Source organism: Lampetra planeri, chromosome 52 (assembly GCF_965212315.1).
Source record: "Lampetra planeri chromosome 52, kcLamPlan1.2.h2, whole genome shotgun sequence".
NCBI lineage: Eukaryota > Metazoa > Chordata > Hyperoartia > Petromyzontiformes > Petromyzontidae > Lampetra > Lampetra planeri.
In genome coordinates, this window is record NC_136158.1 from 3,155,298 (window position 1) to 3,175,123 (window position 19,826).

Genomic DNA, 19,826 nt, shown 5'->3' on the forward strand with positions numbered 1-19,826 from the left:
ATTGGACCAAATCTTCAATGATTGCAATGGTATCGGGCACAGCAACTTTGGTGAACAAAGAAACTTCATCGAAACTAATGAGCAAATCACCTGGGGACGGTGAGATGTCCTTAATTGACGATACCAGGTGAGCTGAGTAAAGTACAGAAGAGGTGGTCTTACCAGTGAATGGCTGCAAGGTATCAGAAAGATATTGGGGCCAGTGTGTTGCGTGTGTTGCACGCGCGTGACCATTGCTTGAATTCGGTGTCTCGGTGCCGTATTATGACCCGGATAAGGGCATTAGCCGCCTGAATGACCCAGTCACTTTCCCCCCCCCCACCCCCCCGCCCGCCTTACCTGCCAAGGTAAAACATTGTTTATAGTTTAGTTTGTGGTTTAGTTTCGAGGCCGTGAATTGCGAACGCGCGTGTTTTGTCTGGCAGGAACAAGAGGACCCCAACAAGCAGGCGACCAGCTGGCCCGACTACTACATTGACCAGCTTGCCTCCATGGCAACGGTAACGCGAGCGCACTCGGGTCACCCCTCGGCTGCGTCGCGGCGTGGCGGGGGGTGGGCACGCGCTCGCACGGGCTCGCACGGGCTCGTGAATGTCTGAAGTCAAGTGTACAGTCCGTTCTGCTCTAACACGCGTTGCTTTCATAACGCGAGTTGGATGCACCGCGATTGAGGGGACGAAACTACGTCGCTGCGCGTAGGAGTAAGCGGTAGCGCGGCTGCCTCGGCTCGGTGTTGCGCGAGGCAGGATGCTGCTGGATGCTTCCAGATGTTTCCAGATGCTACCCACGCGCCTCGGTCTTTCTTCAGTCTGCGTACGCATCCCACGCGTTATCGCGGACTGTGCCTTACCGAATATAATTCGTCTCGCTTGGCGTATAACTTTGTTGATTTAAATTACATTCAGCGGCAAGGGTATGAAGTTTATTTACATTTCATAAATATTTATTTCGCTCAACAAATGTGCTTTTCGAAACCTGCTACCCCCTAAACCCCCTTAATTCCCATCGAATCAATGTTAATTGCACTGGTCAACACACTTTTTCTGGCATAAGGTATTCCAACGGTTTTAAGGTAATTTTGGGGTGCTGATTCCAAATCTGGCATCAGCACCCCAAAATTACCTTACAACCGTTGGAATACCTTATGCCAGAAAAAGTGTGTTGACCAGTGTAATTAATTGCCTGGAACGTAAGTTGGCTCGGGGAGATTATTTTTACACCGAGTAGAATTAAGTTACGTAAACATTAAACAGATGTAGTGTGGCTATCATACTAATATGTAAACAGTTATAGGGTGGCTATCGGACAGATATGTAAACAGACAAGGGATAGATTCCACGTGCAAATGCCTGTCCTGCACACGTGCATTGGTGTGTTGGGTACATACGGAGGGATTTTGTTGTCAAAGTCCATCAAACCGACATGCGCTTGGAGTAAGGGGCGACCGCAATTGTTTTGAGTGGTTGTTGAATCATTGAAGAAGCATCTCAAAGGACATTGGTGTACCGTCGCATCTCCTGGTCACCTCGGAGACCACTGCTAAAACACCTGCTATCCCCTTGCTGTCTCCCATCAATCCCGGGAAAATAACCAGGCTGAAAATCCCGCTAAGCTTCAGAGATCTGACGGGGGTCAGTCGCATTCGGGGTGATTCAGTGGGAGGTATTCAGGCTGCCAAGTTGATATCAGATTCCGTTGTCAAACGTATATCGGCTGAAGTGGATATATTGTTCAAGCAGTAAAGCGTGATCATATTTCTGTTGATGGGTGTAAAGGCTCACGCGATTAATAGGTTACTCCTTGCCGTGTGCAGTGACGTTTACGCGTGTCAAAGCGGAGCCAGTAAAGTCGGTGAAGTGAGTCATGGCTGAAGAAATAGACATCGCAGATACGTTTCGGAGCGACAAGCCAGTCGCAGTCGCGACCCCAACAAATGCACTCAGGGTGGAGGAAATGATTAACACCGGCTAGCCGGGTGACAGTGAGAGGAGGTGCATTGCAGATTGGCCACCGTGGCTGTTGGCATATCACGTCGGTTTTTTCTCTCTCTCTCTCTCTCTTTGCATGTATGTCTCACCTGTCTGACCCTTCTGTCAGTTTAAACGCTCCGTCAATGTGCCGGCTGTTCCTGTCTCAATGTCTCTTCATCTGTCCTGCGCTGCCCCAACGAAGGTCTTTTGTTTACAACGACAATTTTAGTTCACATGGCGTCTTTATACAAAAAATATTAAAACTACATTGGGGGTAAAAGAAGGGTGCAGGAGAAGGGTGCAGGAGGCCAGCAACATGGGAAGGAAGAGGGGGGGGGGGAGCAGCATTGCAGTGCAACCGGGGCCCAGCATCACCAGCAATGACAACGACGACCCCCAGGGGCAGCCAGGGCAGCCAGGGCAGCCGGGGCAGCCAGGGCAGCCGAGGCAGCCAGGGCAGCACCACCGAGTCCTTGGTCACACGCAAAGGGCCCTTCACCTGTCAAGGGACCAAAGTTCTTCAATGAGTACTCTTAGGTTTTTTCGGTAAAGTCACTTAGGTGGAAATAAATAAATCATGCAAATAAATGTATTTAACAATAATAGAAATAATAATAGAAATAAAATAAGTTATTATAATAGAAATAAAATAATAAGTTATTATTTTATTTCTATAATTATTTCTATTAGTTAAAAAAGTTAGAAAAAATTATTTATTATTTATTTATTTTTCCCTACGTGACTTTACCGAAAAAAACCTAAGAGTATGAATCCTTGCAGTCACGAAAGCTTCTAATCTAGAATTCTTCAATGAGTACCAGGACACCCATGGAGGGCTTGAGGCCCATTCACCGAGTCCCAGGGGAGTCTCAAGTCGCACGGAGCCCATTTACCAATGAGTCCCAGGGCATCCATGAAGGGTGGGTGGGGGAGCTTTGGCCCATTCACCAGTGAGACCATGACCACATCCTCTCTCGTGGTTGGCCCACAGATGCAGACGGTGGCAGCGAACAGCGAGGAGGAGTTGGAAGCTCGAAACAAGGTGGTGGAAGACCTGAAGACGGCGCTCCGGACGCAGCCCATGCGGTAGCGCACACATGCACGCAGACACGGACGGGCAGACATGGCCACACAGACACGGAACGGAAGATACGGCCACGCAAACACAAGCAGGCAGACGGTCGCGCAGACACGACCACGCAGACACGGGTGGGCAGACACGTCACGCCATACATGTCCAAATTTCATGTCTGGACTAAAAAACAAACTAAGGTTTTGATGTAACGGAGCACTCAACTTCTAGCCATACCTCACAGCTTCATGCCGTCAACACCTGGCAGGCCCCCGTCGGCCACACGTCCACGCAATAACAGTCTCAACCTTGTGCCTACCTTACGAGTTCGGACGAGATCCGGATAATTTCGGATGATTTGGTCATGAGCGACAAAACAATCTTACATTCAACTATCCCGTTGGTGCAGGCTTGGCAGAGCTTGATGACTCATTGTTATTGTCATTGCATGACATATTCCTAAGAAATATTTCGATGACACGCAATATATGACTGTACAGTTATATGTAAACATTTTGTCCATGACTCAATTTTTACAAGTGCACTGTGGCGTGTTGAGGCTATCCTCAGAATAACCAACGTTTAATATTGTTTCCCTTGGCAATCTCTCTCCGGCAGCTGGCACAACACACAGCCAGCTAATACTCGAGGCCCTCTTTGTTTTGATCTCTTTCTGACTCATCTCTCAATTATTCAGGGGCTATTTGTCTGCCTTTTGACTCAAGCCTGGACAATTTCCATGCATGTTTAAGGCCTCCCGGTGTTTTTGCTTCAAAGTCATCGCCATCGCTTGTGCGCGAGCGTTTGGGGCCTCTGAATATTTGTTTTTGTTTTTTTGCGAGTAAGGGGATGAATAATTCAATCTTCACCTTGCGACGGTTTTTCCATCTCTCTTAAATAATTTACGATTTCTACTGAAGCTGTGAAAAGTTCGGACAACGGGCGTTGTTGCGATTGTGCAGCGTAAAAAAGGGACAATGAGGTCATCGGTAAAAAAATGTTTTTTATGTTGAATTTCTTTCGCACCGTACGGAGTCAACTGTACTCATCCGAGGTGCGGGGGAAGGACAACAAACTAATTATTTTGAAAAGTCAAATATTAAAAGAAGTAGCTGCTCGCAAATCCAAACAAAGCACTCCCTGGACATTGTTTCCATATTAATAACTCGGCCAAGTTCACGTGAAGGAACCTGCAGAGCCAAGTAAGCGCCACTACGTTCAATAAGATGAATGACTCGCTTATTGACGAATACCCATTCAGTTCTATTAAATTTATACACTTCCAAAAAACCTGCTTTTTTAAGGTAAACCAAGAGACAAATTGACAGGGCTACCGTTTTTGGTGAATAAAAATGCGATACATTAAACGTGTGTAGCTTTAACGATAAATGTCTAGACTTTGATAATGTATGCACTGTCCTTGATATTGATTGGTCCACACCCGAGACAGCTTTTCTTAGAGCCTAGTCTCACATGGTGTTGGACCAGATGATGCCAAAAGGCACACAACTCAAAGACAATGCACCATCAGAGTATTGTGGTCAATGCAAACATGACCCCTTGTAAAAAAGGTGTCAGTTTTGTTGCCAGAATAAAGGGTAAAAAAACAATTATCATATTTTGCTACTGGCAAAGGAGGTTCCAATGGTGTAATGCCTAGGCTGTAAGTGCAACCCACCTTCTTTAATAAGGGCGACACACGCTGGCAGAAAGTAGCCTCGGAATATAATCATCATAATACTGAGACCCAAGACCTCCTGCCAGCCAGCCTTGGACACTTCACGTGGTCTCGGAGTGCACCGGGCCCGGCACAAGCGCCGTGGTGACGTCACCGCTACTTGGTGGCGAATAGCGGATTGTTGTTTTACGTATGTGCCTGTGTACGTGCGCACATGTGCTCGAGTGTGTACGTGTTTGCATACGTGTGTAAGTGTGTACGTGTGTGCATGCCTGCGTGTGTATGCGCATCTCTGCGTGTGTACGTGCATGTGTACATGTGTACGTGGGGAGCGATAGTGTAGCGATTAGCGCGCTGCGCTATGAACCTGGCGACACGAGTTCGATTCCCGCTCACGGCCAACACCAGTGACGATTATCTGTATCGGTCCCGGGCCTACCCTAGGTCGACTCAGCCTCAAATGAGTACCTGGTGCGGTGTGTAAATATCAAACAAAGGCGGCCGGGTGTGGTGCTGGCCACCCACCCCCTCGTGTACCGTTCCGGGCTTCATAGGTGCTCGTTAACAGCACTTGCCCCTACAGTTTGTTAAGGCTATACAGGGGATCTTTGTCTTTGTGTGTACGTGCTTATGGGTGTACGTGCATTTGTACGTGTGTGTTGCGTGTGTACGTGCATGTGTACATGTTTGCGTGTGTACATGCATGTGTACATGTTTGCGTGTGTACGTGCATGTGTACATGTTTGCGTGTGTACGTGCGTGCGTTTGCAGGTTCGTGACGCGCTTCATCGAGCTGGACGGCCTCACCTGCCTCCTCAACTTCCTCAAGTCCATGGACTACGACACAACGGAGAGCCGCGTGCACACCTCGCTCATCGGGTGCATCAAGGCCCTCATGAACAACTCTCAGGTGCATTACTCTTTGGTTCTTTCGGTGAAGTCACGTAGGTGAAAATAAAAATAGAAAAAAATAAAAATAAAAGATAAGAATAAAAATAGAAATAACTAAATTAAATCACGACGTTTCGGGCGCAACACAAGCGTCCGTCATCAGGTGGGGACAACCACAGCGACAACAGTTGCTGAAGTATGCCAAAGAGATGACTCTGACAAGGGATTATATAGCTGAGGGCGGGGGGGGGGGGAAAGAGAGGCCAGGGTGAATGTGGGGACGAGGCGTGGGCTGGAGGGGAGCGGAAAGGCTGATCCTAAAGCTCGATCTACTGCTGTGACACGTTGGGTGTGGGGGGGGTTGGGGGGAGAACTCTGCAGGCTCGAAACACTGCACGGCAAATTTCCAAGTGATGGGAGTGAGCAGGGCTGGTAGTAGAAGACTGGAGATGCGGATATGAATATAAACTATAAGGTGCAGTTTGTTTTTTACACGTGCGACATTCGCATTCTGCACTCGAGTAAATCTCAATCGGCAAAAACAACCGCCGTGACGTAAAACGCGTGTCGGGTGGAGGAGGGTGCATGACACATTATAATGCATCGCGGTCTATCAGATGCGCTTTTGCGGCCGTCTGGAATGCTCTTCCGTCCGGTATTAGGAAGCCAACCGACTACTTTTGTTTGTAGCTCTCCACCCCTTCCCACTCATGCCTCTTACCACCCAGGTCCAAACGTTTTTGGGGAGGGTGGCGGGTTTGTCTAATGTCCGATTAGCACGTTTGGCCACGTACGGTGCGAAAGAAGTTCAACGTACATACATAAAGTTCAACGCAGTGATCTGGCCCAAAAACCAACTGTCGTCACGAAAAACCTCATCTCTTCGGTGGCCGCGCTCATGCCTGCACCCTTCCGCCCACTGTCCCCCAGGGCAGAGCCCACGTGCTGGCACACCCAGCGAGCATCGAGACGATCGCGCAGAGCCTGCGCACGGAGAACGTGCGCACCAAGGTGGCCGTGCTGGAGATCCTGGGCGCGGTGTGCCTGGTGCCGGGCGGGCACAAGCGTGTGCTGCAGGCCATGCTGCACTACCAGAAGTATGCGGCGGAGCGCACACGCTTCCAGGTATGGAACACCCCCACCACCACCACCCCCCCCATCCACCCATCGGGGCTTCCTTCATCCAGCCCTGAGTGAATCAGAATCTTTATTTAGAACGGAGGAATCCGATGAGCTATGAAGCGCTTTCTCACAGATGTCCACGAGTGTGTGCGAGTACCCGCTGATGCGGACTGTCGGTGGCGTGGTGACCTTGACCCAATGCTAGCGATGCACTTACCCACCTTATGCCTAACTCCCGGGGCACTGCGGCGGTGAGGAGATGTTATCTACCTCGCCTGGTATACAGGAAATCGATGGTTCGACCCCGGACCCTGACAATGCACGTTGTATATTTGGAGTCCCCGTGCGTTCTCTCTCTCCCCATGGTCACGTGGATTGTTCATGCAGGGTTCCTCTGGTTTTGGCCCCCCCTCCACAATTAGAAACAAGACACGTTTATATGATTTGGCTGCTACTATGAATTTCCACGTGTGATTATGATATGAGCTACTTCGTTGAGCTATTATGTGTGGTCAGGTCGCCTCTGAAAAAGAGCTAATAGCTCAGTGGGCTTTACCTGGTAAATAAAATATAAATAGTAGTCCTAACTCTAGCATTAGGAAGCATAACTGTTTCCCCTGGACTTAACCCAACTATAGGTATATCCTAATACAGTAAACCAGTTGGCTCTTGTTTAACTCCTTAACCCCCCAATATCATTATAAAACACACCTCTCAGAGTTACGTGTGTGTATGTATGTTGAACTTCTTTCACACCGTACGTAGCCAACGGAGTTCACATGGATACCTGAGATTGTGTGTGCTCTGTTGACCAAATACCACTTTTCAACAAACACGCCTTTCAACAAACTCTGTATTCATCTCTCTACCACATTGCCGTACCAAATTTCACATACCGATTGGCCAAAAATGGCTCTGGTTTATCATGGCCCTGAAGCCTCCCATCGCGCGGAGAGAAATGTCGGACGTCGCACCGAACGACACAACCTCTGAGAGCTACGCAGCACAAACCGCGACGAACACCTATGCAGTCGTGTCTGCCACGTTTCGTCGCCCTGTGCCTCCCTCACCCCTCTTCCCTCACCAGACGCTCGTGAACGAGTTGGACCGCAGTACGGGGCGCTATCGCGACGAGGTCAGCCTCAAGACGGCCATCATGTCCTTCATCAACGCCGTCCTCAACGCCGGCGCCGGCAAGGTGACGACCCTCGCTCGCACGCACGCTCGCACGCACGCGCTGTTGCGCGATGCCCATCCCTGGCCCATTGCCATCAGCTGAAGTCTTTTTGACAGCGGACCCTTGTGGCCACATCGTCCAGTCGCAATGCCTCAAACTGCCAGAGGAAGTCTCAGGGGTTGTCTCAAGAGCCGCCCGGCCAACCTCGTATTATCCAACCCACGTAACTCTTAAGTCTGTACCGCAATCGAGGTGGTTAATATTGCAAGCGCCACGACTACCCCAACACGCAGAGAGGCTGCGCTAACATAACACGCTTTTCGTTTTCGTGCGTAGCCTTGAGTCAGCTTGTACGGCCCTCCGCACGAGGGCCCTCCCCATGCCTTATCGGGTCGCTGGACACTCCAGCTCGCGAAAGTTGGGGGGGGGGGCGAGGAGACGGAGGACCCTTTGCGATACCGCACGGCGCCTACGTTAGCCGTGGCCGGTAACCGGGCTCGCCGAGTCGGCCGATGAGATTCGTCCCAAACGGTCACCCGGGGGCACCCTGGGCTCGAGAGAGTTATAAACGAGCCGGGCGATGGCCGCGGGGCAGCCGTCGTGTTGCGTGCGTGGCGTGACGATGACGTTGGCAGCGGCGGCGTTGCAGGACAACATGGAGTTCCGCGTGCACCTGCGCTACGAGTTCCTAATGCTGGGGATCCAGCCGGTGATCGACAAGCTGCGGGGACACGACAACGCCACCCTCGACAAGTGAGACACGCACACACACGCACGCACACACACAACCTCGCAGACACTCGCTAGCTTGAAGACTCGCTTCTTTAGAACTGCACCTCCGATTAGCACGATTGGCTACGTACGGTGCGTAATAAGTTAAACGTACGTACATGCATGCAGCTAGCGCCCAAATGGTAACGCGACGATCTCGTCACGGAGGTGGCCTCAGAAATCGCGAATTTCAACGAAGTCTGAAATCTTGGGAATTCACTGTAAAAATGCATTAAACTAGGGGCTTCCTTCATGTAATTTCAAAAACGCCGTGCGTCGTGTGGCTGGAAATACAGATTTATAACAACCCACAGACTGGAGACTTAATACGGCCCATAGACTCGACACTGCCCATAGACTCACACTGCCCGTAGACTCAACACTGCACCATAGGCTCAACTCTGCCCGTAGACTCACACTGCCCACAGACTAACACTGCCCACAGACTAGCACTGCCCACAGACTAACACTGCCCACAGACTAACACTGCCCATAGACTCACACTGCCCATAGACTAACACTGCCCGTAGACTCACACTGCCCACAGACTCGCACTGCCCATAGACTCAACACTGTGGATGCGGGGGGTGGGAAAGACCTGTCCCATAGCAATACGGGACATTACGTATAACACGTGTTTCTGTTTACTCCGGCAGGCATTTAGACTTCTTTGAAATGATCAGGAACGAAGACGAAGCGGAGCTGGCCAAGCGATTCGACATGGTGGGTCTCCTGTTCGTTTGGAATACTCCACGAGACGCCGCGCACGCACACACTCACTCACTCGTTCCACTCACCCGACCTCGTCAGATGTCGGAAGGCAAGCGAGGAGAGTGCTCGGATGGGCGACCACCATAGCAGGTTGATATGTGCGTATATTGAACTTCTTTCGCAGCGTACGTGGCCAGCCACGGTCATCGGAGGTGCGGGGCAAGGACAACAAACTAAACACAAAAAGCAGTTCTAAAGAAATGGGTTTTCAATCTAGATTTAGCAGTGCATAGCTCCAGTGGCTTCCTAATAATGTAGGCTGCTGTTGCTGCTGGGCTGTGCGGCAGGGCAGCAGAAGATCTTGCAGCAAAATCCGTTGTCGTACTCCACGTCTACGCTCGCACATCTTTTCTCGCCACCTTCAATACGGACCTAGCCGGTGTGGTAAAGTGCGGTCGGATCACCCCCGCGACCCGCATTGTTGGGGAGGCCCTCTCACCCAGTGGTAGATTTGACTAATGAACATCAACCATCACGTGAACTCCGGTCATCCTCGCAGCAGCTTTTGTCTAGCCATCGAACAGAGGTGGTCACTGCGTCGCGCGCGTTCAAATTTCTGCGGTCATCTGGAATGCTCTTTCTTCTGATATCAGGAAGCCACCGGAGCTGTTCACTTTTGAATCCTCTAGATTGAAAATATATTAATTTAGAAGTGCTTTTTGTGTTTAGGTTGTTATCCTTCCCGCGCACCTCCGATTAGCACGGTTGGCTACGTACGGTGCGAAAGGAGTTCAACGCACATACATACGTACATGCGCAGGTTGATTTACATTGTCCCGAAACGTGTAACGGCCGACGCTTGATTCTCAGCGGTCTCGTCCTTTGCCTCCCATACCACAGACCCACGTGGACACGAAGAGCGTGGGGCAGATGTTCGACGTGATCCGGAAGAAGCTGGCGCACACGGAGGCGTACCCCCACCTCGTGTCCATCCTGCAGCACTGCCTAGAGATGCCCTGTGAGACGCGACCCCCTGACCCGATTCCACCCCCCCCCAGCACCATTGACCCCTAGCGCACGAACCATCGTCGCGATATCTCACGGCATCCTCCCGTCATCGCAAGGCGATGGGTTTTCGGCCTCCGCTTTGTTTCGAGAGGATTTATTTTATTCGGACGTTTCCCGTGACGACTGAAAAGGCCGATGGCGGAAACGCCGGGGCCTGCTTGTGCCGCCACGGTTGCCACCTCTGTACTTGATTGTGGTTGTCCTGTCATGGCTGCTGACTTTGTGAGTGCCCCAAGGCTGATGGCGCCGTGCTTTAGTACGCACGCCGACGCTCGTCCCGGATCAAATTAATCCATTTGATGTCGTGGTCCCGTGCGCCTACCCAGAGTCCACTGCGCCGGTTTTCCTCGTCTCTTGCCCGAGCTTCCCACTCATTGACGTTGATGTTAGAGGCCTTCGAGATCATACTCACAAGACAAAAAAAAAATTCAGCACGTTTATGTCAATAACACTTGCGGCCTTAAAATGAATTCTTTGCAATAGGCGACGCTTTGGGCAATGTCCCTTCTTCATATCACGTAAGTCGGTGCTGAATTGTATATGATATAGCTTCATCCTCATCGATCCAATCAGCTTGTGCATGCACAGGTGTTAGATGGACCGTTACATCCCAGGACCATAAGAGATGGTGGCAGCTTGGGCAGGCCTTCATCATCCAGCAGTGCATTGAGCAAAGCCAATGATATTCTTGGTTATTTCGGTAAAGTCACGTAGAAGGTAAATAAAAAAAATAATACTAATATAAAACAATACAAATTCTCACGCCTGATGATGATTGCTTGTGTTGCCGTCGAAACGTCGTGAGAATTTTTATTGTTTTATATTTTTATCAATTTTTTGTTTCCCTTCTACGTGACTTTACCGAAAGAACCAAGAATATGAATCCCTGCAGTCATGAAAGATTTAAATCAAAGCCAATGATGTTGATGATAATTAAAGAACCATGTTCCTGTCGGTGTTGAATACTAACGTGAGCTTTGATGCGTGAATCCCAGTTGTTGAGATATTAATACCGGGGTTTAGTTTTAATGCGAATATCGTTTATTTTTTATGCGACTGTGGCTCTCGGTTTCGATTTAAAGCTTTCGTGGCTGCAGGGATTCATCTTCTTGGTTCTTTCTGTAAAGTCACGTAGAAGGGAAAAAATAAAATAATAAAAATAAAAACAATTAAATAATTCTCACGACGTTTCGGCCACAAAGCAAGCAGCCGTCTCTCATTCAGACGCTGTCTTTCCGACAGACCTGTTCTTCACCTGAGGGACGGCTGCTTGCGTTGTGGCCGAAACGTCGTGAGAATTATTTTATTATGTTTTATTTTTATTATTTTATTATTTCCCTTCTACGTGACTTTACCGAAAGAACCAAGAAGATGTGGCTCTCGGCTTCGAACGTCGGGATCTCGGCTGCGACGCGCGAGTTGAAGGGCGCCGGTGTGTCTCCCGCTGCGTGCAGACAAGCGTAACGGCACCATGGTGCAGCAGTGGCAGCTGCTGGACCGCATCCTGCAGCAGGTGGTGCTGCAGAGCGACCGCGGGGAGGACCCCGACGTGGCGCCGCTGGAAAACTTCAGTGTGAAGAACATCGTGCGCATGTGAGTGGACCATTGTGTGACCCATCGTGTGAGTGACCCATCGTGCGCATGTGAGTGGACCATTGTGTGATTGTGTGAGCCCGTGTGAGTGACCCATCGTGCGCATGTGAGTGGACCATTGTGTGATTGTGTGAGCCCGTGTGAGTGACCCATCGTGCGCATGTGAGTGGACCATTGTTTGAGTGACCCATCGTGTTCATGTGAGTGACCCATCGTGTTCGTGTGAGTGACCCATCATGTGAGTGACCCATCGTGTGAGTGACCCATCGTGTGATTGACCCATCGTGTGAGTGACCCATCGTGTTCATGTGAGTGACCCATCGTGTGAGTGACCCATCGTATGAGTGACCCATCGTGTGCGTGTGATTGACCCATTGTGTGAGTTACCCATCGTACTCATGTGAGTGACCCATCGTGTGAGTTACCCATCGTGTTCATGTGATTGACCCATCGTGTGAGTCACCCATTGAGTGAGAATCACCCATCGCGAGCGTGTGAGTGACCCAGGTGTTGTAGGTTGTGAAATTGGGAGGTGGCCAGGAGAGGAAGTTGTGTTGAGTATTAACGTAAGTTACTTCGGATCCCTAAGCTGCTAGCTCATGGGGATGTCAGACCGTTCTCTTTGCTGGGCCTCTTCGTCGGCCAACCTCCTTTGCCGACGGCGTCGTACGGCGGAGTGATGGCGTCACGTGTTTGTCTTTCGCAGGTTGGTGAACGAGAACGAGGTCAAGCAGTGGAAAGAGCAGGCGGAGAAGACGAGAAAGGGTCAGTGAAATGCCTGACGAGTGCAGCTAAGGCTTGGCGTGCTCAAGTTATAAACGGTGTTGTGGCCAAGTGTGCAGATGTCCTCCCCTCTATAGCAGCCGGGTCAGTCGCAGAGAAGTGGCTTCGTGCTCAAATTATAAACACGGTGTTACTTTTGTTGAAGTTCGTGTTGTTTAAGCAGGCGAGAACTCAAGAGACCGCGATAGTCTCATCCGCAAGAGTGACCTGGGGCGTTAATTAGTCCGAGCGTCGGGGCAATTATTGCCGTGTCAGAATCTCAAATAGGTAATTTGGTGAGCACTTTGGAATCCCTGAAATGGCCCACTCTTGCGTATTATGCTCAGAGCATCTTTGACATCCACTGCACGAAGCATTATTACGTTTGCTATGCCCGCATTAATAAGTGGGGCGGTTGCTGGAATTGAACCGTGAGCCTCTGCAGCATGCTGCGAATGAGCTACCACTGGGCCACGTCACCGCCCAGTGTTGTTGCCGCCGCATTCAAAATATTTGCTCTCCCCCCCCCTCGTGCCCGATTAGTGTGGCTAAGATGGTCGCGGCGACGGATGCAATTTTGTCCATTGCGAAGTAGTAGGGCCACGCGTGAAACGAACTCGTAGGCCCCAAGGCAGCCTGATTAACTCTAGATTTGAAGCTTTCGTGACTGCAAGGATTCATATTCTTAGGTTTTTTCGGTAAAGTCACGTAGGTAAAAAATTAAAATTAAATGAAGTAAAATAAAAAATAAAATAAAAATCACGACGTTTCGGAGGCAACACAAGCTTCCGTCTTCAGGTGGAACCGTCACAGCACGATAGCTGTATCACAAATGAGAGAAATTCCAAGAAAATTGTCCTTGTATATATACTGGTTGAGGGTGGGAGGAGCCAAGGTAGGCGCTGAATATTATTTGTGAGGTTCTGTGCGGCTGAAGCACGCTACGTGACTTTTTTTACCTACGTGACTTTACCGACAAAAGCCTGATTAACCTCCGTTCCCCACCCCCGATCCAAACCGTGGGGGCTCTATCGCTGCAAAAAAAAAACGTACATTGTGCGGTCGCTCATTTCGCAAACGAGAACAAACGAACGCGGAGCGACGCTCATACCCGTCCCTCTCTCTCGCGTGCGGGCGGCAGAGCACAGCGAGCTGATGCAGCGGCTGGAGAAGAAGGAGCGTGAGTGCGAGGCCAAGACGCAGGAGCGCGAGGACATGATGACGACGCTCAACAAGATGAAGGACAAGCTCCAGCGCGAGGCGGCCGAGCGGCGACAGGCCGAGGAGCAGGCGCGCGAGCTGCAGTCGCGGCTCGACGCGTACCTCGCCTCTGTGAGTACCTCTCTGTCCATCACGTGTACCTCTCTCATGTACCTCGCCTCTGTGAGTACCTCTGTATAAGTATATCTCTCTAATGTACCTTGCCTCCATTCGTACCTGTCTTTCCCAATAGTGTACCACCTTGTGTGAGCATCTCTAGTGTACCCTGCTGCTGTGAGTACCTCTCTATCCTTCGCGTGTACCTTCCTGTGCGAGTACCTCCCTCTTTTTAGCACACCTAGTGTGGCGACATCTCTGTCGAGCGCAAGTCACTGTACGAGTACTATTGCCCCCCCTGTGTTCCTTGCCTCTGTGAGTACGTCACCCTCGAGTTGACCTCTTCCCATGAGCGCCGCTTACTTGATTGTGCCTCGTCTTTGTAAGCGTCTTCATGGAGGGCTACCTCGCCTTCCACGAGTAACCTCCAGCTTCAGGATAAACCCGCCAGTGGCCGCGAGCTGTTGGGCAACGGCGGTGTGCGTGGCGACGTCACGTGGTTGTTGCGTCGAGCCGCCTTCAACACATTTCCCATCTTATAGCCGTCGGTAATACTTTTTGTGAAACGGTGCTGTTGTGGCTATAAGCCTCACGACATTTGGTGTAACGCGATGAATAGCGCCGTTGCCATTCGAACAGAAACGTAAATCGTCCTGGAATCGGGTCGTGACCTCGACTCGAGGACGGGCTAATTATAATTTGCCCATCCTAGATTAACAATTATTCATCGATAATTTTCTTGCTGTGGATTTCACACCTGATGATGATTGCTTGTGTTTCAGTTGAAACGTCGTGAGAATTTGTATTGTTTAATATTTATATTATTTTCCTTCTACGTGACTTTATCGATGAATAATTGTTAATCTAGGACGGGCAAATTATAATTTGCCCGTCCTAGAGTCGAGGTCGTGACCCGATTCAAGGACGATTTACGTTTCTGTTCGAATGGCGGCGGCGCTGGTGACTGCGGGCAACCATATTTGATGACAATATTTGCAGCGGACGATTCCAGCGACGTTGCTTTTTTGCTGCGGCAGATCGCCGCCGACGGTGCGCACCGCGGAAAAACGACAACGGTGATGAAGCTGCGGCTGACGGTGACTGTGACGACTCCAATGTCGTTCCCAGGGTGGCAGCATCGGAGGGCCGCGGGTGCCCTTGCCTACCAGCGGCCTGCCAGGTGCGAGCGGGGAAACCGTGCCAGCCTTGAGCTCTTCAAACCTGGCTCCGCCGGCACCGCCCCCACCTCCCGGTGGGGTCCCTCCCCCGCCGCCCCCTCCTCCTCCGCCTCCTCCAGGAGGACCCCCCGGTGCCCCCCCACCCCCGCCGGGAATGCTGGGATCGGGGCCTCCTTCGGAACTCCCCAAGAAGAAGATCCCACAGCCGTCGAACCCTCTCAAGTCGTTCAACTGGTCCAAGCTGCCTGAGGTGACACAGACCTTGTTATTCTTATGCCGCCTACCTCGCCTGGTATACAGGAGGTCGTGGGTTTGATCCTGACCCTGACGTTTGCTGTATATTTGCGTTTGCCCGTCTCTCTCCGCGTGGTCGCGTAGATTTTTCTCTCGCTCCTCCCGATTTTTCCTTCCACACTTAGAATCGGCGTGCGTTTAGAGTATTGGGCTACTATACATTTTGACGTGATGAGCCACTTCGTTAAGCTATCATTTGCGGCCACGTCGCTTCTGAAAAAGAGCTACGTAGCTCGGTGAGCTTCACCTGGTAAAATTAGAAATGGTTGTCGGAATCGTTTGATTGAACAGAATGTGTTGCTTGTGCGACACATGCACCGTCAACGTCCAAGATCGACATCACAGTCCTGCGATGCAGCAGTCCACCTCGCACCGGCACACGAGCTGGTCTCATTGCCCCACACTCGTCTGGTGGATATCCTCTCACTGACTGTGTTCCTTCCATTGGCCGCCGCTGCATCGTTAGTTTCGCCCACCGGCCGTCGGCCCTCTCAGCCACATGCCCTGGCCAAGCCCACTCTCTTCTAACAGTCATTGTGATATCATTAACTTGATTAGCGACACCTGGATGGTTGCATCGATTTCCAACGCTTGAATGGACATAATGGTAATGGACATTCGTTTTGCGTTTTCCAGAATATTGATTCATTGTATGTGCTTATGTGGTCGATGTCTTTGTCTTCGATGGTAGAGAAGTAGAGAGCGGTTGTGCAGCCGGTTAGCGGATTGCGCTACGAACTCGTTGACCCGAGTTCGATTCCATAATCATGGCCAACACCAGTGACGATTATCCGAATCGGTCCTGGGCCTCCCCTAGGTCGAACTCAGCCTCAAACGAGTACCTGGTGTAGTGTGTAAGCATTGAGACTAGGGAGACAAAGGCAGCCAGGCGTGGTGTTGGTCACCCACCTCATAGGTGCACGCGAACAGCACTTGCCCGGGAAACCTTTCCCAAGCCCGGCTTGCACTTGTGGCTGGCCATCACGGACCGTCTGCCGCTGCTCCTCCTCCACAGAACAAGATCTCGAGCACGGTGTGGAGTGAGATCGACGACCTGCGAGCGTTCAAGGTGCTGGACCTTGCAGACATCGAGCGTATGTTCTCCGCCTACCAGCGACAGCAGGTGCGTGCGTGTGTGCGTGCGTACAGCGATGAACCCCACGCGTTTCAGTTGACGTTGTGTCACGTGACACGGCGGGCGCCCGACTCCTGACAGGGCAACCAATGTGGACGACACTCGGGTGGAAATGTGGAAACGTCGAGACACAAAGATGTTTATACCCTCGATGGCCTGCATATAATCGTGACAACTCGTTGAATCGATACTTTCCTAGCTGCTACTGCATGGAACAGGCCTAGTTGTCCATGTAACTAGCTGCTAACGCACATTGCACACTTGCCGTTAAAAATGCCTGTGCGGAGTACTTAAATGCCAAGCGCTCGCTCTCACCCCCTCTGCTGTGTTTCTCTCCTGCTGGCACGATGACCTTTAACCCGCTCACAAAAATCAAGGACCCCATGTTCAATGTGGGTAGCTTCAGGCAGGTGAGTGCGCCGCGTGCTGCCGTGCTGCACACGCGCCAACCGTGTGGGCGCATTGGGCCTTGAGTCGAGGGAGTTGCTCGGGACCACCAGGGGTGGCAAATGCTACCAGTGTCCACCACGGGCAGTGTCCACCACTCAGTGTCCACCACTCAGTGTCCACCACGGGCAGTGTCCACCACTCAGTGTCCACCACTCAGTGTCCACCACGGGCAGTGTCCACCACGGGCAGTGTCCACCACTCAGTGTCCACCACGGGCAGTGTCCACCACGGGCAGTGTCCCCCACTCAGTGTCCACCACGTGCAGTGTCCCCCACTCAGTGTCCACCACGGGCAGTGTCCACCACTCAGTGTCCACCACAGGCAGTGTCCCCCACTCAGTGTCCACCTCGGGCAGTGTCCACCACTCAGTGTCCACCACGTGCAGTGTCCCCCACGTGCAGTGTCCACCACAGGCAGTGTCCCCCACTCAGTGTCCACCACAGGCAGTGTCCCCCACTCAGTGTCCACCACGTGCAGTGTCCACCACAAGCAGTGTCCACCACGGGCAGTGTCCCCCACTCAGTGTCCACCACGGGCAGTGTCCACCACTCAGTGTCCACCACAGGCAGTGTCTACCACTCAGTGTCCACCACAGGCAGTGTCCCCCACTCAGTGTCCACCACGGGCAGTGTCCACCACGGGCAGTGTCCACCACTGTGTCCACCACTCAGTGTCCACCACAGGCAGTATCCACCACGTGCAGTGTCCACCACGGGCAGTGTCCACCACGAGCAGTGTCCACCACTGTGTCCACCACTGTGTCCACCACAAGCAGTGTCCACCACAAGCAGTGTCCACCACTCAGTGTCCACCGGGCAGTGTCCACCACTCAGTGTCCACCACGGGCAGTGTCCACCACGGGCAGTGTCCACCACAAACAGTGTCCACCACAAACAGTGTCCACCACACAGTGTCCACCACTCAGTGTCCACCACGGACAGTGTCCACCACGGGTAGTTGTCCACCACTCAGTGTCCACCACTCAGTGTCCACCACTCAGTGTCCACCACGAGCAGTGTCCACCACGGGCAGTGTCCACCACGGGCAGTGTCCACCATGAGTGGTATTCACCATGGGCGGTGGCCACCGTGGGCAGAAAGCTTAGCCTACGTACCATCTGTTTTGTAATGCACGCTCCCTGTATATTTTCATATTCTGTGCATCTTTGGCATCGCACTATAGTTGTTTTATATTGCTCCAACACGAGGTTCGCATTTTTGCGATCTGGAGCTAAAACGCTTCCCCAAGTGGTGCCGATTGGGCCTGCTTCAGGCCAAGGGCTGAAGGACCATGCCAGCATAGATTCATTTGCATCATAATTACATGAGTAGAGGTGTTCATGAAAATGGGTTTCAAGCAATAACGTTCGTTTGTCGGCAAATGGGTCGAAGGAAACAGTTGCTTAGATTTGCAGTAATTGAGATCACGGTTGTGTGCGTGCGTGAGAAGCGGTGGCTTAGTGGTTAGCGCGTTACCACTCCGAACTTCCTGCTCATGGACAACACAAGTGACCATTGTTTGAACCGGTCCTGGGCCTCCCCTAGGTCGACTTAGCCTCAAATTAGTACCTGTGTGTGTTACCATTGCCACTTGGGAGACAAAGGCGGCCGGTCATGGTGTTGGCATGCCGGCCTTCATAGGTGTTCGCTAACAGCACTTGCCCCAACAGTCTGTTCAGGCTATACGGGGGATCTTTGTCTTTGGGTCATCTCTAACCAATCAGCATGAAGCAGTTCTTCTGCTATCCTGTGGGGTTAGTGTGTGTCCACCACAGGCAGTGCTGGTGGCTCGGAGATGTTAACTACATCGCCTCGTATACAGGAGGTCGTGGAGTCGATCCCGACCCGGACGCCCGCTGCTGTATATTTGGAGTTTGCGCGTCTCTCTCTCCCCGTGGTCGCGTGACCTGACCCGTCTATCGCTGGAAACCGATGCGTGCAGAAGGAGATGGGCTCCAATGAGGAGCTGCTGGACTGTGGAAGCCGGAAAGCCAAGGAGCTCTCCGTGATCGATGGGAGGCGCGCGCAGAACTGCGTCATTCTTCTGTCCAGGTGCGTGACGGGCACGGGAGGGGGGGGGAGTGGGCCCGTCTTTCATTCCTTGATCGACTGATGGATAGATTCTATTACTGGTAGGAACCTCCTGGTTACACCAGCCCATAGGGGATTATTGTGTCCGTCGTGCAGGGAGGGGTTGGGTGGGGAGGGGAGGGTGTGGGAGGGGCTGGGTGGGGAGGGTGGGAAGGGTGGGGCTGGGTGGGGAGGGGCTGGTCACCCCGTGGTGCCCTTATAAAACTCAACGTTTAACCTACTCACGCCGGCTTGTGCCCGCCCTCACAGTCGGGAATATTTGTGGAATACACCACGCCGCCGTTGACCCTGGCCATTGACCGAGCAACCCAACGTCCCTCCCAGCTCCCTCCGCAGGAATGTGTTTATTTCAGCAGGAAGGGCCCAATGAGTGTCATTTGTGTCCTGCGACCGTGCGGATGAACCAGCATTGAGGAGGTTGCTCATCTCCTGTTTATAGCTCCAGAGCCGGTGGTGGAAGTTCCCCATTCCTATGGCGGAGCCGAGTATTTCCATAGGACAACGGTTTACTCCCCCCCCCCCCCCACACAAAGTGGTACGCGCTTTA

General features: G+C 51.8%; 1 protein-coding gene across 2 annotated transcripts in view; it reads left to right on the forward strand.

Annotated features, from left to right (window-relative positions):
• The window catches only part of LOC144734709 (disheveled-associated activator of morphogenesis 2-like), a 128,214-nt gene that overhangs the window by 84,709 nt on the left and 23,679 nt on the right, over positions 1 to 19,826 (forward strand). For both annotated transcript variants that reach the window (XM_078617029.1, XM_078617030.1), the window contains 14 exons: positions 426 to 500; positions 2,962 to 3,056; positions 5,492 to 5,630; positions 6,542 to 6,736; positions 7,821 to 7,931; positions 8,560 to 8,663; positions 9,338 to 9,404; positions 10,293 to 10,410; positions 11,915 to 12,053; positions 12,760 to 12,818; positions 13,957 to 14,147; positions 15,261 to 15,560; positions 16,620 to 16,727; positions 19,131 to 19,240. In XM_078617029.1, the coding sequence (XP_078473155.1) occupies positions 426 to 500; positions 2,962 to 3,056; positions 5,492 to 5,630; positions 6,542 to 6,736; positions 7,821 to 7,931; positions 8,560 to 8,663; positions 9,338 to 9,404; positions 10,293 to 10,410; positions 11,915 to 12,053; positions 12,760 to 12,818; positions 13,957 to 14,147; positions 15,261 to 15,560; positions 16,620 to 16,727; positions 19,131 to 19,240 (1,811 nt within the window). The remainder of the gene's footprint in view (positions 1 to 425; positions 501 to 2,961; positions 3,057 to 5,491; positions 5,631 to 6,541; positions 6,737 to 7,820; positions 7,932 to 8,559; positions 8,664 to 9,337; positions 9,405 to 10,292; positions 10,411 to 11,914; positions 12,054 to 12,759; positions 12,819 to 13,956; positions 14,148 to 15,260; positions 15,561 to 16,619; positions 16,728 to 19,130; positions 19,241 to 19,826) is intronic.